The 23,371-nt window shown below is 41.8% G+C and overlaps 1 protein-coding gene across 1 annotated transcript in view; it reads left to right on the top strand.

Moving 5' to 3' along the window:
- Positions 1 to 23,371, top strand: part of zcchc7 (zinc finger, CCHC domain containing 7) — a 48,969-nt gene that overhangs the window by 11,559 nt on the left and 14,039 nt on the right. The window contains exons 4-7 of the mRNA XM_053337200.1: positions 17,717 to 17,772; positions 18,273 to 18,410; positions 18,520 to 18,690; positions 21,631 to 21,666. Coding sequence (XP_053193175.1) covers positions 17,717 to 17,772; positions 18,273 to 18,410; positions 18,520 to 18,690; positions 21,631 to 21,666 — 401 coding nt within the window. The remainder of the gene's footprint in view (positions 1 to 17,716; positions 17,773 to 18,272; positions 18,411 to 18,519; positions 18,691 to 21,630; positions 21,667 to 23,371) is intronic.

Raw genomic sequence — 23,371 nt, 5'->3', positions numbered from 1 at the left:
CACTACCACACAGTGTGTTTGAACAGGCGCACACACACACACACACACACACCATGAAATCGCTGTGCCATAGTTTGACTTGTATTATCCAGTTTTTACAGAGGATATGCAAATGAGATCAGATTACTGAGTAGGCCTAATATTAGCGCATGCAAAATAAAAATTCAGTTGAAAGCCAGATGCTTTCATTTTTGAAAAGCTTCTGATTGAACAATCATTTGACGCCGACAGCCACTGAAATGTAATGACAACTTTAATGTGGTAAAAGAAACTGCAGTTTTTGTCATTTCAAAGATCTTATCAGTAAGCGGTCACATTTGGTGACAAACTCGATCAAATCTCTTGTCCTGTTCTCTGAGTGGATGTTTTATATATGTCAAACTAAAATAAATTCATCATTTAATGGAAAGACAACATTTTCAGATTGATTATTTAGCTGCATTTAGTGCTTGTTATTTGTCAGTTTTGGACATAGTGGTGCCTTGATTGTGGTATTCATTTTTCAGAATGAAGTGCAGGATGTTTGCTAATAATGTTATAGGGAGCTCACCTTAACGTATGTGAAACAGTAAAGAAAGTTTCATTAAAGTGCCTTTGTTTAGTCTCATTTCACTTTTCATTGCTCTTTTTTTTGTTCTTGTCATTGCTAAACACGTTCACTGTCAATTCATGTTTCCTTCCTTAAGCTCAGCCCCATGTCCTCTAGTGGACAAAAATTAGGAAAATTGATCCTTAACATGACCGAAGAACAACAGGGAGCGGGCAGTAGTATTTCTGAGCAAATTGGAAGGAATGTGAAACAGCTCTTGAGTTCGTATCTAAAGAAATCTGTGTGGAAGGAGGGAGAGCGAGGCTCCGCATCAGACAGAGGGAGAGAGAGATGAGAGTGGGTAAGCTAAAGTGGATAAGACAGGCCTTGAAAAGAATCGGCCATGGTAATGCTGTCGGTCAGGGACGGTTTGTCTCCAGGCTAAGATCTCAGAGTGGCTTAAACACGGCTGGATTTCTGTCTGCACAGACTGACATCCAGCGCTGTCTGTCAGTCCTGTCTTCGTCAATCTTCACATGTAACGCCGCTCACCTACAGTTGTGTGGCTCCAAGCAAAACCACAAATCTGCTTTCAACGCTGCATGTTTTTTGAGCTAAATGAAACAGCTGTTTGTCTTGTGAACCGTTTCAGATTCGTAACATGTCGGCCACGATTGAATTGGTTCGTGTGAGGCTTTGTACTTCTAATTTGTGCTGTCACAAATTTATATTAGTTTGATCATGAATTTAAGATGTTTACATTGAATTGATATTGGATTTTGCTGGCCAAGTATTGTATTGATCACTGTGGTATCAGCAAATTAAATAGAGTTTTATTGTACATAATTATTGAGAGTAATTTTTATGATCTTTTGATTATTTATTTGTTTACTGCAACCTTTTTCTATCCTTACTTGCATTCATTTAGTAGAATTACAGGGAGATTATTATTCCTGCTATTAGTCATCGCTAGTATATCTAGCTGTGCTACGTCTGTGCTGCTTGTCTTTTTTTTGTGCTTGTGCATCAGTATCCTGTCTGAAAGTAATCTTTGTCAAAATAATCTATGAAAATGTATTTCTCTATTTTTCTTTTCTTGGAAACTTTGACTAAAAACACCCACAGACATCTGTGGTTGTGGCTGCAGGTGCTCATTTGTATTAATGCGTCTGTTTGTTCTTCAGCGTCAGTAAGGGGCAGCATTTAAATATAATCTAGAGGAAAACATTTCGGCTAACTTAGACACATACACCGCAGCCCATCCGTCTTGAAACCAGCATTCTTCAGTGGGTGGATGATATTTCGATTTTGAAATTGAAGGTTGGAAATTGATGGTTTAATATGACAGTCGAAACTCTTCTTATATTCATCGTTGGCTATGATAATTGCAGTTTTAATATTTTGAATTGTTGGAACGAGAGAAGATTTTTCAAGTGAAAGTGAAGGTGTGATTCAAGGTTTGAATGTTGTGTGTGTTGGAGTGTGAAGGTGTGCGCATCTAAAGACAAAAGTGTGTGTGAGCTGGTGTCACCCTCACCACGCCTGAGATGAGCCCAATAACCGTGCCCTGGCCCACTGGAACGAAGTTTCACCGTCTTTAGTTCCGAATAGAGAAAGAATGTGACATTAAATGAAATAGTTTTCAGCACGGTTTGGATGTTGCACTGTTGAACTGTGGGTTTTACCTTGTGTGATTTTTTTAATTTTTAATTTTACAATTCACGGCCAAATGTGTCAGCACAAATGTGAGTTTTTTATTATTATTGTTGTTTTTTTGTTTTTTTGTTTAAATAGAAAACACACATGACCTCCTGTTTGTAGTAACTGTAGCCTGGAGGAAGGGGTAATAAACTGGAGACCAGAGGGTCCCTACTGTAGTTTAGTGTGTGTGTGTGTGTATGTGTGAAAGGGGGTGGGGGGTGTTCTTCTTTAACCTTTATTTAACCAGGATATCCCATTGAGATAAAGAATCTCTTTTCTAAGGAGACCTGCAGCAGACATTGTGCCCTGAAGCTACAGGATAAGACATCTAGACGAATACAGACACACACACACTGAAACACACTCATGTATGATTAAATAAAACTTCTTAGCCTCAGCAACCGTAATCACACATTGTATGTTCAGGTGGACAGGGGTAGTCAGTTTATTTTAAATGACAGATTGTCAAGTGCTTTTCTGTTACGCCACCATCTTTCTCCTTTTTTTAAGTCTCTTGTGCATTTGCACAACCTGTCTTGTCCTTTAAGGAGACCTGGAGGGAAGGGACAGAGAGGAGAGTAGCAGAGAAAAAAAATGTCAATTACAATTACCAATAATAATCATTATAATTAAGCAATCACTTAATAGGAAATCAAATTATTGTGGGGGTGACAGTGGGAGAGAGGGGGATCCCGTGGGACTGTATTAATTTCTGTTCTTTTATTTGGCCGGAGAACTTTCCCCTTATTGTCTTTCCTTGGTTTTGGGGCTGGGAGGGGTCGTCGAGAGGGCTTTATTAACTGGTAGCCTAGGGTGGTGATATTTTTTGGGGATGGTGGAGTTGAGGGGAAGGGGTTGGAGGGATATGTATTAATATTAATACGTTTTTGGGATGAGGAACAGGAGGAAGAGGGGTGAGCAGGGGTGGGTGAGAGGGATGGTGGTGGTGGTGGTGGGGGGGAGCAAAGGCAGTCATGGATCCACAAAATCACCCTTCTCCCCTCGCCTCGTTCTCCCCCCTCCTCCCCCCTTTTATTCCTCTCACTTTTCATTTCCCATCTTCAGCACCGGTAGAGGAGGAGAGAGCTGTTTTGGAATCAGAAGTTAAACAGTTTAACAGTCAACAGGACAAGAGGGAGAACCCCAAACACACACACACACACATTTAGGGTTAGTGCACTTGCTCCGGTATGCAAAGGGTTGCCTAATAATAGCTGGGCAATGTTTTTCACAAGGTCCCAGAGGGGGAGGGGGGGGGGGGGTTGTGTGTGTGTGTGTGTGTGTGTGTGTGTGTGTGTGTGTGTGTGTGTGTGTGTGTGTGTGTGTGTGTGTGTGTGTGTGAGATACTTGGCAGTGCACCACACAGACACACAAGTGTGCCTGTTTAGCAGTTTCCCCTCCAGAGGCTCCTGGCAGTGTGTATGTGGCCATTCCAAGGCTTCTCCCCATGTCTCTTAATTAAGGCTCTCGTCAGACAGAGACCAGCTGGGCCTGGTCTGGCCTAGCTGGCACTCACTTTAATTTCAGTCACTCCAGTTCTTTCCTCATTTTCATCCTCCTCCTCCTTTCTCTCACTCACTTTCCCTTCATCTTCTGATTTTACCTACTGTTATATACAGTATGTTGTCTGATTGCTGTTCATCGGTTCTACATATTTATGACATGCGTAAGCTTAACTGGTTGACCTTTCCATCACACCTGCCTTCAATAAAGCGCTAATTAGGAGTCCCATTAGGATCTAAGAGCTTGCCAGTTAATAGGCCCTTAAATACAAGGATTTAGATGTTTGGTAGAACATGCTAAAGACCAAATGCCAAACGGAAGGAGGAAATGCAAATGTTTACTCTTTAAAGAGAGAGAGTTAGAGCCTATATCTGTCTGAAAAATGTACAGTATTTTAAAAACACACAGGTATTAGATGACTGATCGAGATTCAGATTTTTATTAAAACCAAAACTCTTATTCATTGTTAATAATTTAAGGACATTTTTTTTGCAGCTGCATTGCTTGATATCTATCTAATAATTCCTGATGATTCAAGGTAGTATTCTTTCATGTCCACATAAGACTTAACACACAGCCCATACCCTCACATGCTAAGATTGAATATTCAGGAACTTACGATTTCAGCCAAAAAAATACATTGGTGTAGGACTGCAGCTAATAATTATTAAAAACAATAATAATACAATTCATTGTTTGGTCTATAAAATTCCGGAAAACAGAAAAAAAATGCTTGTCACAGTTTTCTGAAGGTGAAGGTGTCGTCATATTGAATTTACTATCACAGAGGACCAAGAGCAAATCATTACAAATAATACGCTAATGTTTGGAAATTTGGCTTTAAAAATGATATCAACAATTCATTGATTATCAAAATAGTTGCAGATTATCTTTCTGTCAATTGACCAATCGATTAATCAACTAATCGATGCATCTCTATATCAGTGTGATCATCGCCGAAAGGATTTTCATGATGTCATGATTTCATGAGGTGAAGTGAATTTATTGGCACGATATCCTGAATATTTCAAAGCCAGCGCAGGATAAGGGTGTCTTGGAAACTCAAAATCAGCCCGTATCTATACCCGCACTCCACCTTTCCTCCCCTTACCCTACAGCTCCACCCCTCCCTCCATCCATCCCATTTCTGTATTCCTCCACTCCCATTCCCAACCATCCTTCCATACAACAAGACCAATCCTTGGTTACGTGGCTGTTGCTATGCCGGGCTTGCAGGGTTAAGATTCATGCTATAGGCTGGCCTAAAATAATCCAGCTTGTACCTTGGATCCGTTTGAGAGGTCACACAGCTGACAGGAAACATTATGTCCTTATTCTACACATTCACAGTTCCCTTGATGCGTCCAAATGTGGTAAATGAATTTCCTCAGCATTGGTATGACAAGCTTTCCTTGCACATCTGTGTACCTGGTTTAAAGCATTGTGTGTCTGTGAATGAAGTTCAAGTCTTGTCTCGTGCACGTATTCCTGCGTGCACACATGCCTGTGCATTAGCACACCTAGGCTGCCCCTTTATCCGGGGGATTATGGTTAAATGGAATGCTGAGATTCTGGCGGCGAGCAACCGATAAAGCCAAAGTCGGCGTAGGAAAGAAAATTAATTATTGAGGATAAAATCAGAGCGAAGGAGATAGTTACCAACTCATTGTTGAGTTTAGTCATTGATATTTCGGCGCAGGCTTTCAGACAACACACAGTTCATGACACCCTTAATGTGAGCCTAGTTTTGTGTGTCTGTGAGCGTGTGTGAGGCAGGGCGCTGCAAACTTTTAAAGGTTTTGCTTTTTGTGTTAATTCTTTTCCTGGGGATCAGCTGGACTCTTCTCAGGCAGCGCCAGGTGTCTTCTTATTCAGTGTTATATAGTCAACATCAGTTCCCTGTTTATACTTAGCATTAAATAGTTATGCAGCAATTCAAAATGTAATAGTCTACTTGAATGGATATTCATTATTTATACATCTGCTTCAGTCTGGACAAGATTTATAAACAGTAACTGGAATTGAATTTGGACAAATGAGTGTATTGATATGATTTGATGCTGAATATTAAATATCAGCAATGGCAATGAAAATTGTTACTAAAGCCTTAGTCCCTTCAAAATAATGCATTTGAGGTTACAACGTACTATGAATCTTTTCCATTTTGATGACTTTTTGATAAATAATATCTTTTAATGCAAAGAAACAAAAGTACAAAGACTATTTTTTACAGTCTCTTTGTGTGAGTAAATGTCACACATTTTAGCCTTGAGCAAAGAATTTGAGCTACATTTTTTGAACAGAAAACTGTTGACATACTGTACAAATGAAGAAAATATTCCAAATGTAGTGGTAAAAAAAATCTGAAAAGATTTTACTTCAGGTACATAAAAACATCTTAGTCTCTCAGTCAGATGCTTGTCATTTGGTGTGAAAGAAGCTGTGACCAGTACAGTATACAGATGAGTACATTGTTTAGGAGAAAATGTTCAATGCTGTAAACAGATAACTAAAATGTATCAGCACCTGGCTTCAGGTCACTGTTACAACACACTGATAGGTATTGATATCCTTGTAACCTACAGATGTTATTTTCTGGTCCTTTTCTGAATTTGGTCTCTTTGTCTGAATTCTTTGTGCAAAATGGAGTAACTTGAACCTCACTCCCAACAAGATCTACTTTGAATAAAACATCCCCGAATGAATGTACAGCCACATAAACAACCACATTCAAATAATTGTATCCTCTCTGTGATGGTGTTGCTTCAAACTCCTCCCAAATAGTTTTATCAACACATGGAGTTTGTAGCTACTTTGCTTTTAACAGCCCAGATAATGAAAATTAAAGTACAGTTAAGACTCCTGGTCCTGATATGCAGTTACACCTCAGTATTTTGGGGGTTAAGTAAAAGTAATATATATAATATATAATGCTTTACAGGATTTTCCAGTTTTTAACAGTCCTGCGTGGTTACTCTTAAAAATCAGCTGTGAACAAATAACCATCTCTGACCTTACAGGACTTTCTGTATCTAGACAGATTTGTGTGTGTGCTTGCAAGTATGTGCGTGCGTGTGAGTGCATTTCTGTCCTCTGAGTGCAGACTGATCAATAGTAATTGGGTTGAGTGTCTCAGGCCTGTTTCTCTCCTTTGTACTGTGGGCCTTTTGTAGGCTGACACAGGGCCAGAAGAGAAAACGGGACAGGGGAGAGAAAGAAAAGAAGAAAGAAAGGGGGAGACGGAGAGAAAATGGAGGATGTTTGCAAGTCGACGAGCATGACCGACCCCCTCAACCAAATCTCCGGATATTTATTCAGCATTACTCGCTAATCTAAAAAAAATCTTCCTCCCTTTCTGCCTCTCCTCCTTTTTTTTCATTCACACATTGGAAGGGTATTCACACATTGGCAGGAATGCGTGTGTGTTTGTGTGTGTGCAGGTTTCCAGTGAGGGGGTATTGTAGGAGGAACCTAAAAAGGTGTGATAAAACAGAGCGATAACTTGTTAAGATGCATTATCGGGCGTCTCACCTTTTCCTCTCTTTCTCTGCCTTGCTTACAAACACAAACACACTCCCAGTGTGTCTCACCATTCTCTTCCCTTGCTATAGTGTCTCTTTTATGACTTCCATAAAAGCACTGTGTGTTGAGTTAGGGCGGCAGGCTCCAGCGGTATTAGCAGGGAGGCATTAGGCATAAACTCTAAGGTATATTAAAGCAACGGCCCTGTTGTTCATATAAACACGCCAATTCAATTTAGCCTGCCCCACGGGGAATGGGATTTTCAGCAGCTACCGAGAGGAGGAGGAGGAGGAGGAGGAGAGGGAAAGAGGGAGGGAGTGAGGGAGGGAGGGAGGGAGGGAGCACGAGCGGTGAATGAGGTAAGACATGAAGAGGAGGTGGGATGAAGGGGTCTTGGGCAGTAGAGGAGAGATGCAGAAGCAGGAAGAGGGGGGGATTGAGGAAAAAGAGGAGAGGTCAGAGATGTGAAGATTGGCATAAGGGAGTGGCATGGTGGCTAGTTGTAGGAATTCATTATTGTTGTTTCATTAACTACCATGACGTAAGCACCTGTGTGTTTGTGTGTAAGCACCGTGGATTTAAATGCACATACACACACACACACACACACACACACACACACACACACACACATATTCACACACTGTGGCAGGCAGAGGGGCTGCCAGTGTCTGTGCGGCGTTGCACGCTTGGACAGAGCGTTATGTGGGAAACCCTACAGTTATATTATTCAATCCAAATTCAAATGGGCTTGTCAGGAAAGCTCCTGCTTTTTATTACCTGTCAGAAAAGCCAAGGGATGGACGGAGCAGAGGGGGAGCAAATTAAACGACAGTAAATAAGACCCCCTATCTCTCTCTGCTCTCCTTCTGCCAGTCCTTCCTGTGCTGTATTTTGGAGACACACACACACACACATACAAATCTGACAGCATGTTGTTGTTCGGCTCAATCTGTAGTTTACCTTAACCAGGTTTTATCTGTCAATCAGGTGCAGGAAGACCTAATTATCTTGTTCATCACTGAATACATTCTCCAGCCAATATGGAATCAACTGAGAACGTCACATATTTATTGAATGCGTTTGATGTCTATAAACCTCATTGTTTAGGAGGAAATGAAGAGAATTGAAGGGATTGAAGGGATTTCTTGAGGATGAACAGTTTATGGTGAGAAGTGAGTAAAAGAGCATCTTGTTTCCTCCCTTTATATACACCCACACACACACACACACACCCTGAACACCCTCTTCCCGTCTTGGCCCTTTCAGCCAGGCATAACCTCTGCCATCTGTCCACCCCCCTTTTCTCTTCTCTTCTTCCTTTTTCCCTTTTCACCCTCCTCCTCCTCTGCTCTTCCTCATCTCCCTCCTGCCCCTGTCCCCCCCACCCCCCCAATTCATTTAAGTCCTGAGTCCCCCACCTTCACTCGATGGAATTCAGTGGATTATTTTGTGTTTTCCTCGAGAGTCAAAGGGAGATTTTTATATCTATGACAAGGCGACGTAGAGGCAGAAGTTTTTCTAGAGTCCAAAGCGAGGAGTGTGAAGCAATGAAAGTTTTTTTATTCACACATTATAATCATTTATGTAAGTTATTTTTGAGATTTGGATTTTAAGGCTGAACAGCTCAATGCAGCTTTGACTAATATATTGTCATCACATGACATGAGTCTCAGTCTTTCTTCAGTGTCAACATCTAGCATGTGACCAGTATTGTCATTCTGAGACTTCCAGTAACACCTGGAAGACCTTGTCTTTCAATTTAGCTTTGAAACATCAACATCAAATTTTCAGGCCTGGTCAGAATCAAAATCAGTTGCTACATATGATACGTTCATCACATGGCCAGGTCTTCATTTATACTCCTTTTTCCTCCTTTTAACAATAATACAGCTGAATCAATGCATTTAAAAGTCCAATAAAAGAATACAAATAAATAAAATATGATACATGTTGTTGATACAGCTCCTCATATAAGTATTCTCTTGCTTTGTTTATCATTACAATATTTTTGGGTTACCAACATGACTGTTGAATAAGACAATATCAAAAGTTTAAGACTTTACTTTATGTGGTAATTTTAGGACATGAAGTTGTAATTGAATATTTTAGTTATTTTTATTATTTGAGTTATATTTTATGCCTTCTATTTGTGAGTCGACAGTAGAGAGATGATATTAAATGAAGGGAGTGAGATACAACATGCAACAACTGCTAGACTCAAAGTCGTGTTAATGGTCTGCCCCTTTAACTCCCGGGCCACACATGATGACCCCTCAGTTTTTACAGGTAGTTTCAACCCTAAATATTGTTTTGTTCCTATTCTATCCTACATTTACCTCCAACTTCTAACTTTGCCAGGTGAAAAGGACAGCTGGATGCATTTATAAACTGCATTTGAGTGAAGCGATAAAAGAGCCATATTAGGAGCTCCTCTTCTAATCCTCTATTGTTCTTTGTCTGTCCCCTGTCCCACAGAGGGGCCGCTCTAATTAAAGACTAATAATTGTATTGTTTTATAAAGCCTATGGAGACAGAGATTCTGCTCTTCAATCATTCACTCTCTCCGATGTACCCTGCCCATCGAGGGCTATCTCGTTGGATGAAGTCTCTAACACTCTATGACTGACTGTTTCGGATGGGTGTGTGTGTGTATGTGTGTGAGCTGTGTGGCATACAGTAGGAGGAGGAAGGAAAAGCCAAATCTAAATTAAAACTTTAAAGCACCATTATTTAATTACCCCAAAGGCTGTGGATTTGAAGGTGTGTGTGTGTGTGTGTGCGTGTGCGTGTACGTGTACATTGTGGGAGTTTTAGACATGGGAAATGAGGAAATTATAAGAATGTGAGGACATTTTGGCCAGTCCTCACGTCCTGTCATACCTTCAAAGGGCTGTTTGAGTGTTCAGACTTGGTTAAAGGTTTAGTTTAGGTTTAGGGTTTAGGTATTTATTTGTGATGGTTAAGGTAAGGGGCTAAGGGAATGCATTATGTCAGTGAATGTCCTCACTAGCCAGCCATACCTATTTTCTGTGTGTGTGTGTGTGTGTGTGTGTGTGTGTGTGTGTGTGTGTGTGTGTGTGTGTGTGTGTGTGTGTGGTGTTTGCTCATGCAAACGTGTGGTGCTGTCCAGGAGCATTTCGGTTTTTCAATTTGCCGTTCTCCTCAGAGTGTGCGTGTGTGTGTGTGTGTGTGTGTGTGTGTGTGTGTGTGTGTGTGTGTGTGTGTGTGTGTGCAGTGGGTGTTCATATGTGTATTTGTATGTGCAGTGCGTGTGACCACAGTGTAACCTCTTATTGGTTGCCCTCTCCCGGTGCCCCTCCTTCACCCCTACCCTCCACACACACAGGCGCGCGCGCACACACACACATGCATGCATGCACACATGCTGAAGCGCCGGCAGATAAAAAGGCATTATGGTAAATTCCACTTAATGACAAATTTTTAATTTGGGGAACAGGGCCTGGTGAATGGAGCTTAATTACCGGGGCCAAAGATCCCTCGGAAAAATAACCCCCTCGACGTGCCCAACCTGCCCGATAATGGAGCGCTCCGCAAAATGCCTCAGATTAACCAACGTCGTTTATCTACCCCCCACCCCCCCTTCTCTCTCTGTATAATAACAAAAATAACAATCATGAAAATTCTATCTGCCTCCCAGCCCCCTTCACCCCACTTCCCTCTACCGCCTTTCCCTCTCCCGCCCACTGGCTGGCTCACTCCCGCAGGAGGAAATTCATCAAAATGAAATTGAGGTTGCAACTCACTGGTTTTATTAAAATATATTTGCCCCTTACAGACATTGTGCACTGGTGTATTGCCGTAGAAGACAAAAGGGGGTACCCTGAATAATTTGGTCAGTTTTATCAGCGATAATTTCTGTGCATGCGTACACGAGTGTGACTTGAGCCATAAAAAGCAAACACTTGTTGACTAGTCAGCTACTCTGCCATCGTACTGCATTAAGTTAAAACTCTGAAGTCCTCCCTTTATCCAAATGGACTTATTGAAAACAACACATGGCGCCTCTGTTACAGCAGTAAAATCTATTTCCTCATATGGCCAACTGTGTAAAGCTCCTGATTCACACACTGGTAAAAGGGTTCAACTTTAATTTTGAAATATTTAAATTCAGATATTATTTTGGGGAAATATTATAGACAACACTACAAATTTTGTCACCCAGTTCTGATTGCAATCGTGTATGATTTTAATATTTTTTTAATATGCAATGTCAGCCCCACAGAAGACAACATATTGTTTCTTTTCCGGATCAGATTCTTATTTATATCTGACAATTATACTATACTGTATTATGTAAATTACATAGAAGCCCTGATTTCCCCATCTAAATTCTTTAACTTCCAGGTAAATTCCAGCGCATGAAGCTATTCAAATCAAGTCTGAGTCACTCATGCAATCGCACACCGACTTATCACTGGATCCATTTGACATTTGTGTTATGAATGAAAAATCTCATCTTGTAGTTGGAGATATATGGAGAGATACTTTGGTAGAGAGCGTACATGTAGAGAAGCCTAGTTAGAAGTGAGATCTTGCACTATTTTGTACACCCATAATGTCATAGGCACAAACCAAACCAACCAAGCATGTTTGGGGCAATTAAATAAAGCAATTTTTAATTCTGTCTCCTTTTGAAACATAGATTGATGATTGGTGAGACCACAACAATCGCTCACGAGTCAGGACAGTGTGTTTAATAACAACCACTCTGATTATCAGCAGATAAATGGAGATCAGTTTTTTTGTGATTGAATTGAAAATCTCCACAAAATAGACAGCTAACGGATATTAAAAAGACACAATGACTACCTGTCTTCTGTCAAACCCTCAGTCACACATTGACTCGGCTTTGGATAACTTGAACATGGTTCCGCCATACTTGCGCCCACGCACACACACACCACACACACCACACACACCACACACAGAATCACTTTTCTTGGCCTTCTCCGGTCCCTGTTGTTGTGTACCCTGATTGGACCATGTGGTTGCCATGCGGTTGCCAGGCCGCGCCCCTGCTGTGTGGTAATTGGTGTCTATGGTGTTGCCGCGTGGCGACGGTGCTTTGACTGACAGGTTTGGCCACCTGCCCTGCCCTGGCTGCCAACATGGTGTGGAAGGGGGCGAAGAGGAAGGGAGGATGTGGCACGGGCTGGCAGGGGGTGAACACTCAGCATGTCATGGGCGGAGGGGGGTGGATAATCAGAGACGGGCTGCGATGAAATATGACCACAAGGCAGATTCAACAGAGATCAGGGTGATGGCATCTGCTTGTATTTCACTTTTCCGCCAATCTGCAGTCTCAAAACTGACTGACGCCATCTTTTCATTTCTCCTTTTAAAAAATGCTTATTACATCAATTGATGATAGCTTCTTGGACTGTAACCAAGGCAGATTTCCAGCATCATGCAGCAGCTTGGCCAGAAAGAAATAAGAGTTCTGCTACCCAACCAGATGTTAAAACTGTAGGCTTCAGCTGGGTTTTACATTTTGCTCTGTGCTTTCCCAGGTTGAGTACTGCTATGGATACTTGGTCCTTTATGTTGATTCCTGTGATGCCAGGAATTGGAAGGTGTATTAAAATAATATGTAACCACTGCAATTTTAGGTCAAATTATGTGGAAAACATGCAAATGAAAGCTAGCCATCTTTGTCAAAATTTGTAATTTTTATAGTTTATTTTTTATACGTTTGACTATTGATGATGATCAATTGTGTTGTTTTTGTTGATAGTATGATGTTGCATGTCACATGTGCTCCTGTCAATTCGCTATCACAATGGGCCACTATGGAAATAAGTCTTGGGCCAGTTAGTGTGTTATCTTTGAGTGTGTTCTATGTAGTTTGATGTCCTCCTACTCATAATGTCAAATAAACTCCCTAAAACAAATACAAATGTTTCCCACAAGACAGCTGGTCTATATCCTTTCCGTAAATGAAGCATATCTTTGACACTTTGATGTTGATGGGCGACCTGCAGATTTGACTTCAACTGGAAATTTACACGACTGATTTTTAACTTGACTTTTCTGTTGGGGATCTTTCTCTCTCACCCTCCATCTAACAGAGAGATCAGTGAAGATGGGCAAAGAAAGAGCATGAAATGAAGTCAAATGAAATCTGCTGCTTTAATCTATAATCAGCCTGTACAGCTATTGATCTATTCCCTGCATGACAAACATCTACACACACACACACACGCAAACACACACACACACACACATAGACAGTGTCTGTCTCCTCCTGGTGCAGCATATCATTTCATCTTCTTTACCTAATTTGCTCCCACTCCTTCGCTGTCTTTCACATTTATTTCTATTATGAAACACTTCGTCCTGTTCTACCTAGATGCTGTTTGTTGTCCGGTGGGCTTGACACTCAGCCAGCTTCCTCTTTTGTTGTGTTGTAATGTGCGCCATGGCCCATACCCATGCATTTTCATCATCCTCACCACCCCCCACCCCTCCTTCCTCTCACTGCTCTTGTTCATCTCACTTGTTCTCCTGCTCTCTTTGCTATTGTGTTTTACATCCATTGCCAGACTTTTCTGTCACACAAAAGAATAGAGGAAAGCTACGAGCATGTGCGCGTGTCTGCGTGTGTGTCTGACTTAGCCAATCTCTCACTGTGTTTAACCTTGCAAAGGGCAAGGCTGTAGGGCAAGGGTGATGTCACAAAGGAAGCACTTTTTTTAACATGAACACACAGACATACACACCCACAGCCTGCACACTCCCGCCCACCCTCACCATTGTGATGTATAGTGTTGCTAATCCGGCCCTGTCGCTTCAGTATCAAACATCACCTCCATTTGGGGGGCAAGGCCCCTCTTTCACTCCCCGTTGTGTGTGTGTGTGTGTGTGTGTGTGTGTGTGTGTGTGTGTGTGTGTGTGTGTGCGTGTGCGTGCAACACTGGTTGGTGTGTTAATGGGCCCAGTCAACACTGTGGTACAATGGGCTGGTTTGGGATGCCTGTTTAAGTGTAGGGACAGGGAAAGAGGGATAGGGGCAAGGCGGGCCAAACCAAGGCTTTGATGTTCCTGGGACGGATGGGAGAACAGCTTGTAGATGACATGCACACACGCACACACTCATATCAGAGGACACTAGTTAATGGTCACATTTGAGGGTGGTTATTAGGAGAGACTGCCCCATTAGGATGTGTGTGTGTCTTGACATTCTCAGGCTATTCCTTTGGTTATCAGACTCAAACCACCCTGTCCCATGCGAGGGATGGTCTCTGTCTGTGTGTGTGTGTGTGTGTGTGTGTGTGGAGAGCCGGGTGTTCATGGTTCATTAGCCACACGTACACTTCCGTTCTGTTCTCGCTGGTAAAGAGATTCAAAGCATTTACACACACACACACACACACACACACACACACACACACACACACACACAATTCCTCTGTTTTGTTCTGTTCTGCCAGCTCTGATGAACTGACGCACAACCTCCTCCCCTCTCCCCCTCATCTTCTTCCAGTAATCAGGGTACCTATGAGACAGACAGGTAGCATCTGTCGCCTCCTCTCCCCTGATCCTTCCCTCCCTCTCTTTCCTTGCCCCCCCCCTCTACAACGCCATTGTGTTGAATTTCCCTCGACGGGGCAGTGATGTGATAATGTAAGAGATGTCCCGTAGAATCAAAATCAGTGCAACTTGCTGTAAATGGGGCGCTGTGGTCAAATTTCTCATTTTTCCTACAGATTAATTTATTGAAAGCACGTAGGCACCATTCAAGACTGTGAAGTCCCTCAGACCTGTCATGTCATTATCCACCCATACATTTTTTTAATAGGATATTTGGACTTAGACCTCTAAGATGGCTGTAAGGAGGGATTCAGCATTAGATCTAGTCAGATTGAACAGTTGCAGTCAACATGGCGGAGGCCTCTCTCGAGTCCCTACAGCTGCTCAGTGAAGCCGCTGCCATCTGCTTATTCAGCTCCAGACTCCTTCAGATCTGTTGGGCCACGATGGAGAGAGAGCAGCTCTGATGGTTTTGGTTTTGAACGGGGCCTCAAGGTTGATTAGCATATTTTCACCCAGTGTACAGACAACAACCCCCCCCCCCCCCCCCCCCACCCTTTCCTCTTTTCCTCCTCCATCCTCTTCCTCCTCCTCCAAACACCCCCCACCCCCCCATGTGTTTGATTCCTCGGCCGTGACAAAGAGCTTCACCCTTTATCCATGTGTGTGTTGGTGAGATGGGGGGATCTTAGATTAAGGGAAAGCTTCCTGCTCTTTATTTGGGGAGTCCCCCTGGGAGACGCTTTGGGAATGACTTTCGTTGAGTCACTAACACCACATACACACACACACACACACACACACACACACACACACACACACACACACACACACACTCAGACACAATTCGACACCCACATACACACCTTTCACCCCCCTGTCTTCTTTTAAGCTGCCCATTGACTGGGTGCTGGTTGTTGTGTAACACCAACTACGCCTACACGAACGAACGCATGCACACACACACACACACACACACACACACACACACACACACACACACACACACACACACTCACACGTCATGCCAAGGCCCCCCAGATTGCCCACAGTAGGTGTGTGCTGCAGAGGATCCTAGTTCACTTCTCTTGTACACTAACCAAAAGTAACTACACTACAATAACTCTAGCGTGACAGTGTGAGACACCACACTGTGATGCACTGATCTGACACCATGCAGTAAATTTCAAGTCTTGTATGTAATCTTCAGTGTGGTCGATCACTCAGGGAAAGTGAACTACTGATAACGACGGCACAGAGCACCAAATTAAAAATGTAGGCTAACTTACCAAAGCTCTTGCTCAAGTATTATCTATGGTTGTACTATAGTTCATAATAGATAAGTGCCAAATATAATATTCGTACTTACTTAATCACCACATACTCCTTTTGAAGAGCAGGAGAAAATGTGACTGATTCAAATTGATATAAACCGTAACAGGAAAATACACTTTAAAATGAAATTCACACCCTGAGCTTAATGGCATTAGTCACAAATTGAGTAACCTTAACAATTACTACCCGGTTACATAATACATTTTAAGTCTTGGAGCTCTGGTTTCCAGCTTTTGATCAGCAGTGTAGATGCTAATGTTAAAGTCAAAAATCTTTGGAAAAGCTTAGATAAGCCCCACCCAACATATCAACTTTTCAGAAACCAAGAAAACAGCCTTTGTTTTAGCTCAGTTACCATCCAGAGAAGATTTTTAGGTTTTTATCTCCCTAACCTGAGGACCCTTTAGTGCTGATAAAAAAGTAGAATTAATCTAAATTTGCCTTTTTATATGACAAAAACAACATGGAGTTTCTTGTTCCTTGCTGCATGTGTGTTTTTTGAGGTGAAGGTTGTGGCAGAAAGAAGCCCCATCCAAACAGCAGCCATTTTAATTTGTTTGACAGAAAGGGAGGTGATAACCTCCCTCTGCAGCGGGGAGAAGGGGGGGGTATGGGGGGATAGAAAACAACAAGGAGAGAACGAGCGAAAGCAAAGGAAGGAGGGCTGAACAGAATAGCGATAAGGGGCTAGGTAGAGAGAGTTAGAAAAAGAAAGAGAGAGAGAGAGAGAGGTGGAAAGGAGAGTGAAATATTTGATTATGGCTCAAGGCTGCGTGTTTGTCCAAAGGCTAGAGACTGTCAACCAGCTAATCGCAGGGGTAGATGTGTGGGTGTGTCTGTATGCGTTTGTGAAAGCATGCAAGCCTGTGTGGGTCATCACTATCAGAGTATAATTTATGTTGAGTACACGTGTCTCTGTGTGTGTGTGTGTGTGTGTGTGTGTGTGTGTGTGTGTGTGTGTGTGTGTGTGTGTGTGTGTCTGAGTGTCTGAGTGTCTGAGTGTTTATGTTACGATCTCTGGATGTCAGTTACAGTTCTGTGGGCCTGAGGAGAATACAGTGGTCTCCCTCAGGGCGCTGTTAGTGCCACTCTCATACAGATGTGCTGGGCTGCCACTGTGTCAGTTTCAGTGTGTGTGTGTGTGTGTGTGTGCGCATCCCACTCTTACAGGAAGCTAAAGTCATTCATTCACATGTTAATATTACATCTTTACCACAGTTCTGATATATTGTTTAAGTAACCATTGAAAGCAAAGATTACTGTCATTGTCTGCAGATGTAGGCTACTATGAGCAGAAATTTGTGACATTTAGCAACAAGTTTGAGTGCATCTCTGATCTCTTTCCTTGTTTGTTTTTTATTGTATTTTTGTGTGTGCTTAGTAAGAATAATTTATCCTTCTCAAAAAGCAATATCTTGCAAAACAAAAATATCATCATAGTCAAAAATCACATGCAGTCGTACATGAATGTAAAACTTGTGCACAAATGAATATCTGTATTTTATCGAAACTGGATTAAAAAATGAACACTGTCTTAAGTTACTGTATGTTAAAGTGCCTTTTTCTGTTCAGATGCTGAAGGAAAAGAACACGATGGCACATGGGTGGTCTCTGATAAGGACAAGGAGGTATGAGGTTTTACAGCTTTACAGTATTTAATTTATGATATAACCTAAACTACTTTTGTCTGTGTGATGTCTATTTCTGTTAATGGTTTTAATTATGATTATTTTCTGAAAACCAAGCAAGAACAGAAGGTTTGTTCATTCATAAATGAACAAAAAAAGTATGTTTGAATGTATAGAAAGTATATGTTCAAATTTGCAAAGTGCAAATACTTGGTTAATGAGTACTGGCTCATTGTGAGCATATAAATAAATGTAATATTAAAATTTTACAATATACAAACTACTTGTGCTTTGACCTATATATGGATATAACACATCCTCAGCTGACATCTATAATCTATTTCTTTGTTTCTCACAAATGGTTGGAAAATTATATTTCTATAATTTTCAGAATTGAGAATTGAACTTTGTGTTTTGTGTGTACGAAACTTTCAGGTTAGTCCATCGAGGCTAACACCACTAACATGATGCTAATGATGCATTGACTGTCTGTGTTTCAGGCTCAGATCTTCAACAAAGACAAAGGTGCCAGGTTATCGGTGCAGCGAGTGTCAAACAGATACTATACCAACAAGAACGTCCAATGCAGAAACTGCAACAAGAACGGACATCTATCCAAAAACTGCCCCGAGCCCAAAGTCAGTTCCACTCTGTGAACACTAGCATGTAAAGCTTAGACACACTGATGGGCACAAGTATGCACAGCTGCCAACTGTATTGTGTCTGTATATGTGTGTGTGTCTGCAGAAGTTGTCTCCCTGTTTCCTTTGTGGCACCCCAGGCCACGTGGTCAGCGCATGTCCCAATAAACACTGCAACAACTGCGGGATGCCAGGTCACCTGTACGATTCCTGCAGTGAGAGGGCGTACTGGCACAAACGGTGTCATCGCTGCAGCATGACGGGACACTTCTTTGATGTGAGTATAGCTTCATGTTTTTGATTGTTCTTAAAAGGTTACACAGGTCACAATAGGTTGGAATAATTAAGGGAAGAAGAATCTGGACCTCCATTTGGGTAAATTTGGAAGTGTAATAGATTGTTTAGAATATCATTGTATGCTGTATAGCATTAAGGATTCCCATTACTGGGACTTCAGAGCTGAGCTTAAGCCAGACAGTCTGAAACCGATTTTGTGTGTGTGTGTTTGCTCATAATGTGCATTTACAAAAGTTCACCTAATCAAACGTCACTTTGTGTAAGTAGCCGGCCACACTGGACATATAAAACTGCACTTCACTATTTGTGAGTCATAGTCGCTAACAGAACAATATGAACAAAGACAGGAAGAGATATGTGTTTTGATATCAGTGGGCAAAAACTTGTTTTCATTCACAGAACCATGTTCACTAAAACTATCTTTATTATCTTAAATTAATATTATCTATCACATTACAAGCAAAAAACATTCTGCAGATTTTCATTCTGGATCACCGCTGAAAACTCCAAAAACGTCTGCAGATTCCGTTTGCTTTTGGCCACATTAGTTTATTTGAAACAAGGGAATCAACACCATGTAACAAGACCAAATAAAACACACCTGTCCTGTGTGAAGTAAGTACGCATGGGGTAATGTGAGGAAACTTTCTGTGGTTTCTGAGATTAAAATACAAATAAAACAATAATAAAATACAATTTATCACAGGAAGGAAGAAAAATCAGTACAGAAATGAATTAGACAATCAAGAAATAGACCAATATAAGAAAAAGGAGGAAATGAACTATTGCATTGTATTGTATTCAGTCAGCTTTGTGAACAGGCAAAAACAGGTCGAATCTCCACAGTGTAGTCAGAATATAGAACAATTATAGCTTAATGTAACTGTGGCCAAACACCAGCCATCTTTACAATCGAAGTATACTGTATGCACCTTACTTTTATTTCCTATCCATCACTCCGTATCTCCCCATCACTCCCTCTTTTCCCCCTTTTCTCCCCCACTTTCTCTCAGTAATAATGAGTGACCAGGGGTCAGCACACGCTGCTGTTCACATTAATTGATACACTTCAGCAATTACAGCTTAGTTATGTCTCTACCATGCTGCATATTCCAGCTGTGGGCCTCTGTGTATGTGTGTGTGCGTGTGTGTGTATGTTGGCACTGAAGGGTGAATCTAATGACCATCAATGACAATTATCCCACCGCAACGTTCATTACCTTGCCCATTTACACTAATGCCATAGAATGGAAAACCCTGTGTGTATGTAAGAGCCCGCCTGTGCCCCCCCTCTCTCTCTCGCTCTCTCTCTCTCTCTCTCTCTTGCTCTCCGTCAGTCAGTCATGTACTGTGCTCTGTGTAATGGATGAGTAACCAGGTGAACACCGGAGGGAGAGGGGAGACCAGGGCACACACAGCCCATTTTCTCTCTTTCTTTCCACACTCACTCTCTCTCTCTCTCTCTCTCTCTCTCTCTCTCTCTCTCTTTCTCTCTCTCTCTTTCTCTTTCTCTCTCTCTCTCTCTCTCTCTCTCTCTCTCTCTCTCTCTCTCTCTCTCTCTCTCTCTCTCTCTCTCTCTTCTCACCTCCTCCCCCAGATCTTCATTTTCATCTTCTCTCTTGCATACTACTTTTAAAATCAAGCAAAGGTGCAAAGTCTTGTGATATTGTAATTACCCTTTTCTTGGAACACATCTTAGGCTCAAATTGTGTGTGTGTGTGTGTGTGTGAGTGTGAGAGAAAGAGAGTCAGGTCTCTGTCCCCTGGGCCTTTCTGTGTCTCTCATTAAAGACAGACGGTTGACGGAGCGCGAGTGTGTCGCTCGCCTCGCCTGTCGCCCTCGACAACAACACACTACCCCGGCGGTCTGGAGGGAGCGAGCAAACGGGAGGGAGCGGGTGTGGGTGGGTGAGGGGGAGTTGTTAAAAGAAAAGAAAGCTAGATGAGAGGTGGAGGAAGATACAGCTGTTGAAATTCATATTTGTCCACCTCTGTATTCAAATCTAATCAGCCCAGATTATGCCGAAAAACCACACACAAAAAAGGCCCACAGCTCTTTACTGTAAAGGTCAGGATTTGAACAAGCACTTTGGGCCAAGAAGTCACTACTAATGTGATGAATTTGAATGTGTGAAAGAATTTGCATGTCTGGCAAATATGTATAGGACCTCGTTTAGTGTACGACAGAGAAAACTAAACACATAGCCTCCTTCACGCAGGCTTAAATCTTCCCTTTGCTTCTCTCTTATTCTTGCTCTCTGTGCCTCTCTCACTCAGTAGGTGTGTAAGTAGATAAATCTTGTTGCCTGCGGCGACTGCGGCATTTTCAATTTCCCAGTGGGAAGTGGCGGTGGTTGGGAAAGGATGTCTGAACGCTTAAGGAACAGCATGGCGAAGCCCCAGAGATAATGCTTTAGCCACACCGGGACAAAACGATTGACTGCCTTACTTACTGACTGTTTGAGTGACTGACTGCAGAGAGATGCATGGATGGGAGAAAGGGTTGTTGCTGAGACATCAGGGTGATGAAGGTTTAGTGAGAGACAGAGGAAGGATAGTTAAAGAGTCAGAGACAGAGGAAGGATAGTTAAAGAGTCAGAGACAGAGGAAGGATAGTTAAAGAGTCAAACAGGCAAGCAAAGGACACCATGGCCCGTGTTTCAGTTTCCTTTTGGCCCTTTTTCAGTCCTCTCTGGTCTGTCTATTCATGAGCATCTGTAGCTACTTCACTTCTCATCTGTCTCTCCTCCTGTTTTCTCCGCACTGCCTACATGTTTCTTTTTCATTGTGTCTCTACTACAGTATCCCGCACACATGACAAGTTATCATTTGGAATTTTTACTTTCCTCTTTTTAAGCCTCTTTATTATTTTCATGTGGTGTTTGATGACTGTATAACAGAGTCTTCTTTTCTCTTCTCAGGCTTGTCCGGAGATCTGGAGACAGTACCACATCACGGTGAGTATTGTGTGACAAAAGCAAAACTGTCAGTCCTCCATGCAAAGCATAACATTTAAGCAAAATCAACACAGAAAATCCACAGTCCCAAGTATTTTGGTAACTGGGTCTACCCATAAGTTAAATGCACAAGCTCCATGCATTTACTTTATCATAATAGTAGTCAATGAAGATGCACCTGTTGGATGAAGTGATTTCATTAAGTATTGTGAACTGTGTCAGTGTTAAACCTTTAGCTGCTACAAGAAATAAGTCATTTTGTGACTTGTATTCTGTTGCTTAGTGCTTGTTTTCACAAATGAGCTTCATTATCACTGGCTAGTATTGATCAAAACTGTAAATAAAGACTTTATGTCTTAAGGGCGCACTCACACTAGGTAATCGTACCGTGCCCAAGCCAGATTATTTGGCTAGTGTGAGTGCAAGTGTACCGTGTGTACATTAGCTGAGCCCTGGTCATTTCAAGCAACACTAAATGCAACGAGGAGACATTATGCATATGGGTTCCCAATCCGACCATTTTTTGTGTATTATTTTATCATTATTAAGGCAAAGGAACTCAATTTATGTCCATTGACATTATAATGAATAGGCTATAGGCTTAATATTAGTTTGCATCCAGCGTTGACTTCATTACATCTGCTGCACAGCTGCTACCACAATTATGAAATGCTAAGTTTATTGTCTGTGACTGTGACCCTCATAAAAGTAATATTTTACAAATCTGCATTATATAAACTAACGCAATTTGTTAAAGTAAGTCATTTGGCGACTTCTAAGTCATTCAGTTAAACTAAGTCTATTCCTGCGAGCGTGAAGGCAACCGTGCTTGAGTACACTTTTGAGGTAATATGAGTGCGGGCCAGTGGGGGACAGGGGAGGGGAGACATTCGTGCTTCAGCACGGTACGCAACAACCGGCCCTAGTGTGAGTGCCCTCATGCAAATTGTTAAGACTACTTATTGACAGTATGGAAACTTAAGTATGCACATTTTGTGTGTGAAAGGTGCACAATGGAGTTACAGTAACTTGGGCAACAGTCAATGTTCATTATTTTGAGAGTAACAAACAGGCCAGAGGACATTTTTTTCTTATGTTTTCATGATAAAAAATGTTTTTTAACAGGGCAATGGAGCAAAATAGAAAAGTGGGAACTTGTCATGCCACCCTGAATGTGAAAATATGACATTTATAGATTTATATGTGCTTTACATTCAGTGATTTAAACTAAAAGCAGCCTATGTTGAATGTAATAAGAGTTTGGACACAACCTGTGTCACATATGGCAAAATATTACTGGATGTTGTAATTCTGTCCCAGACTCCCAATTAAAGCAGAGAAATGTAAAAGAACGAGGTGGTGGTGCTGGAGGGGGCGACTAAGCCAGCAACACACTCAACCCGGCCCACTTAGGGTGGTGACGCTTCTCAAATCTTCTTGCAGAACGTACCTCATCAGAATAGACATATCGGGAATGGACATATTTTTGATTAGTGACAGAGCTTATAAATTTAAACTCTGACCACTGATAACATTGGGGTCCTGTGTGAATCTTCATGCGGTATCTAACATTGATTTGATCAGTATGACAGAAAACAGCTAATGTGTAGTTCAGCATCATGTTCTGAAAGTCTGCCACAAAAACAGTATTTTTCCAGGAACTTCGTGAAGGTGAAGGTGTGACATGATCAGTCATAATCAATAA

The sequence above is a fragment of the Scomber japonicus genome, chromosome 2 (genome assembly GCF_027409825.1).
Source record: "Scomber japonicus isolate fScoJap1 chromosome 2, fScoJap1.pri, whole genome shotgun sequence".
NCBI lineage: Eukaryota > Metazoa > Chordata > Actinopteri > Scombriformes > Scombridae > Scomber > Scomber japonicus.
Note: the sequence above shows the minus strand (reverse complement) of the source record. Positions and strands in the feature narration are given on the sequence as shown.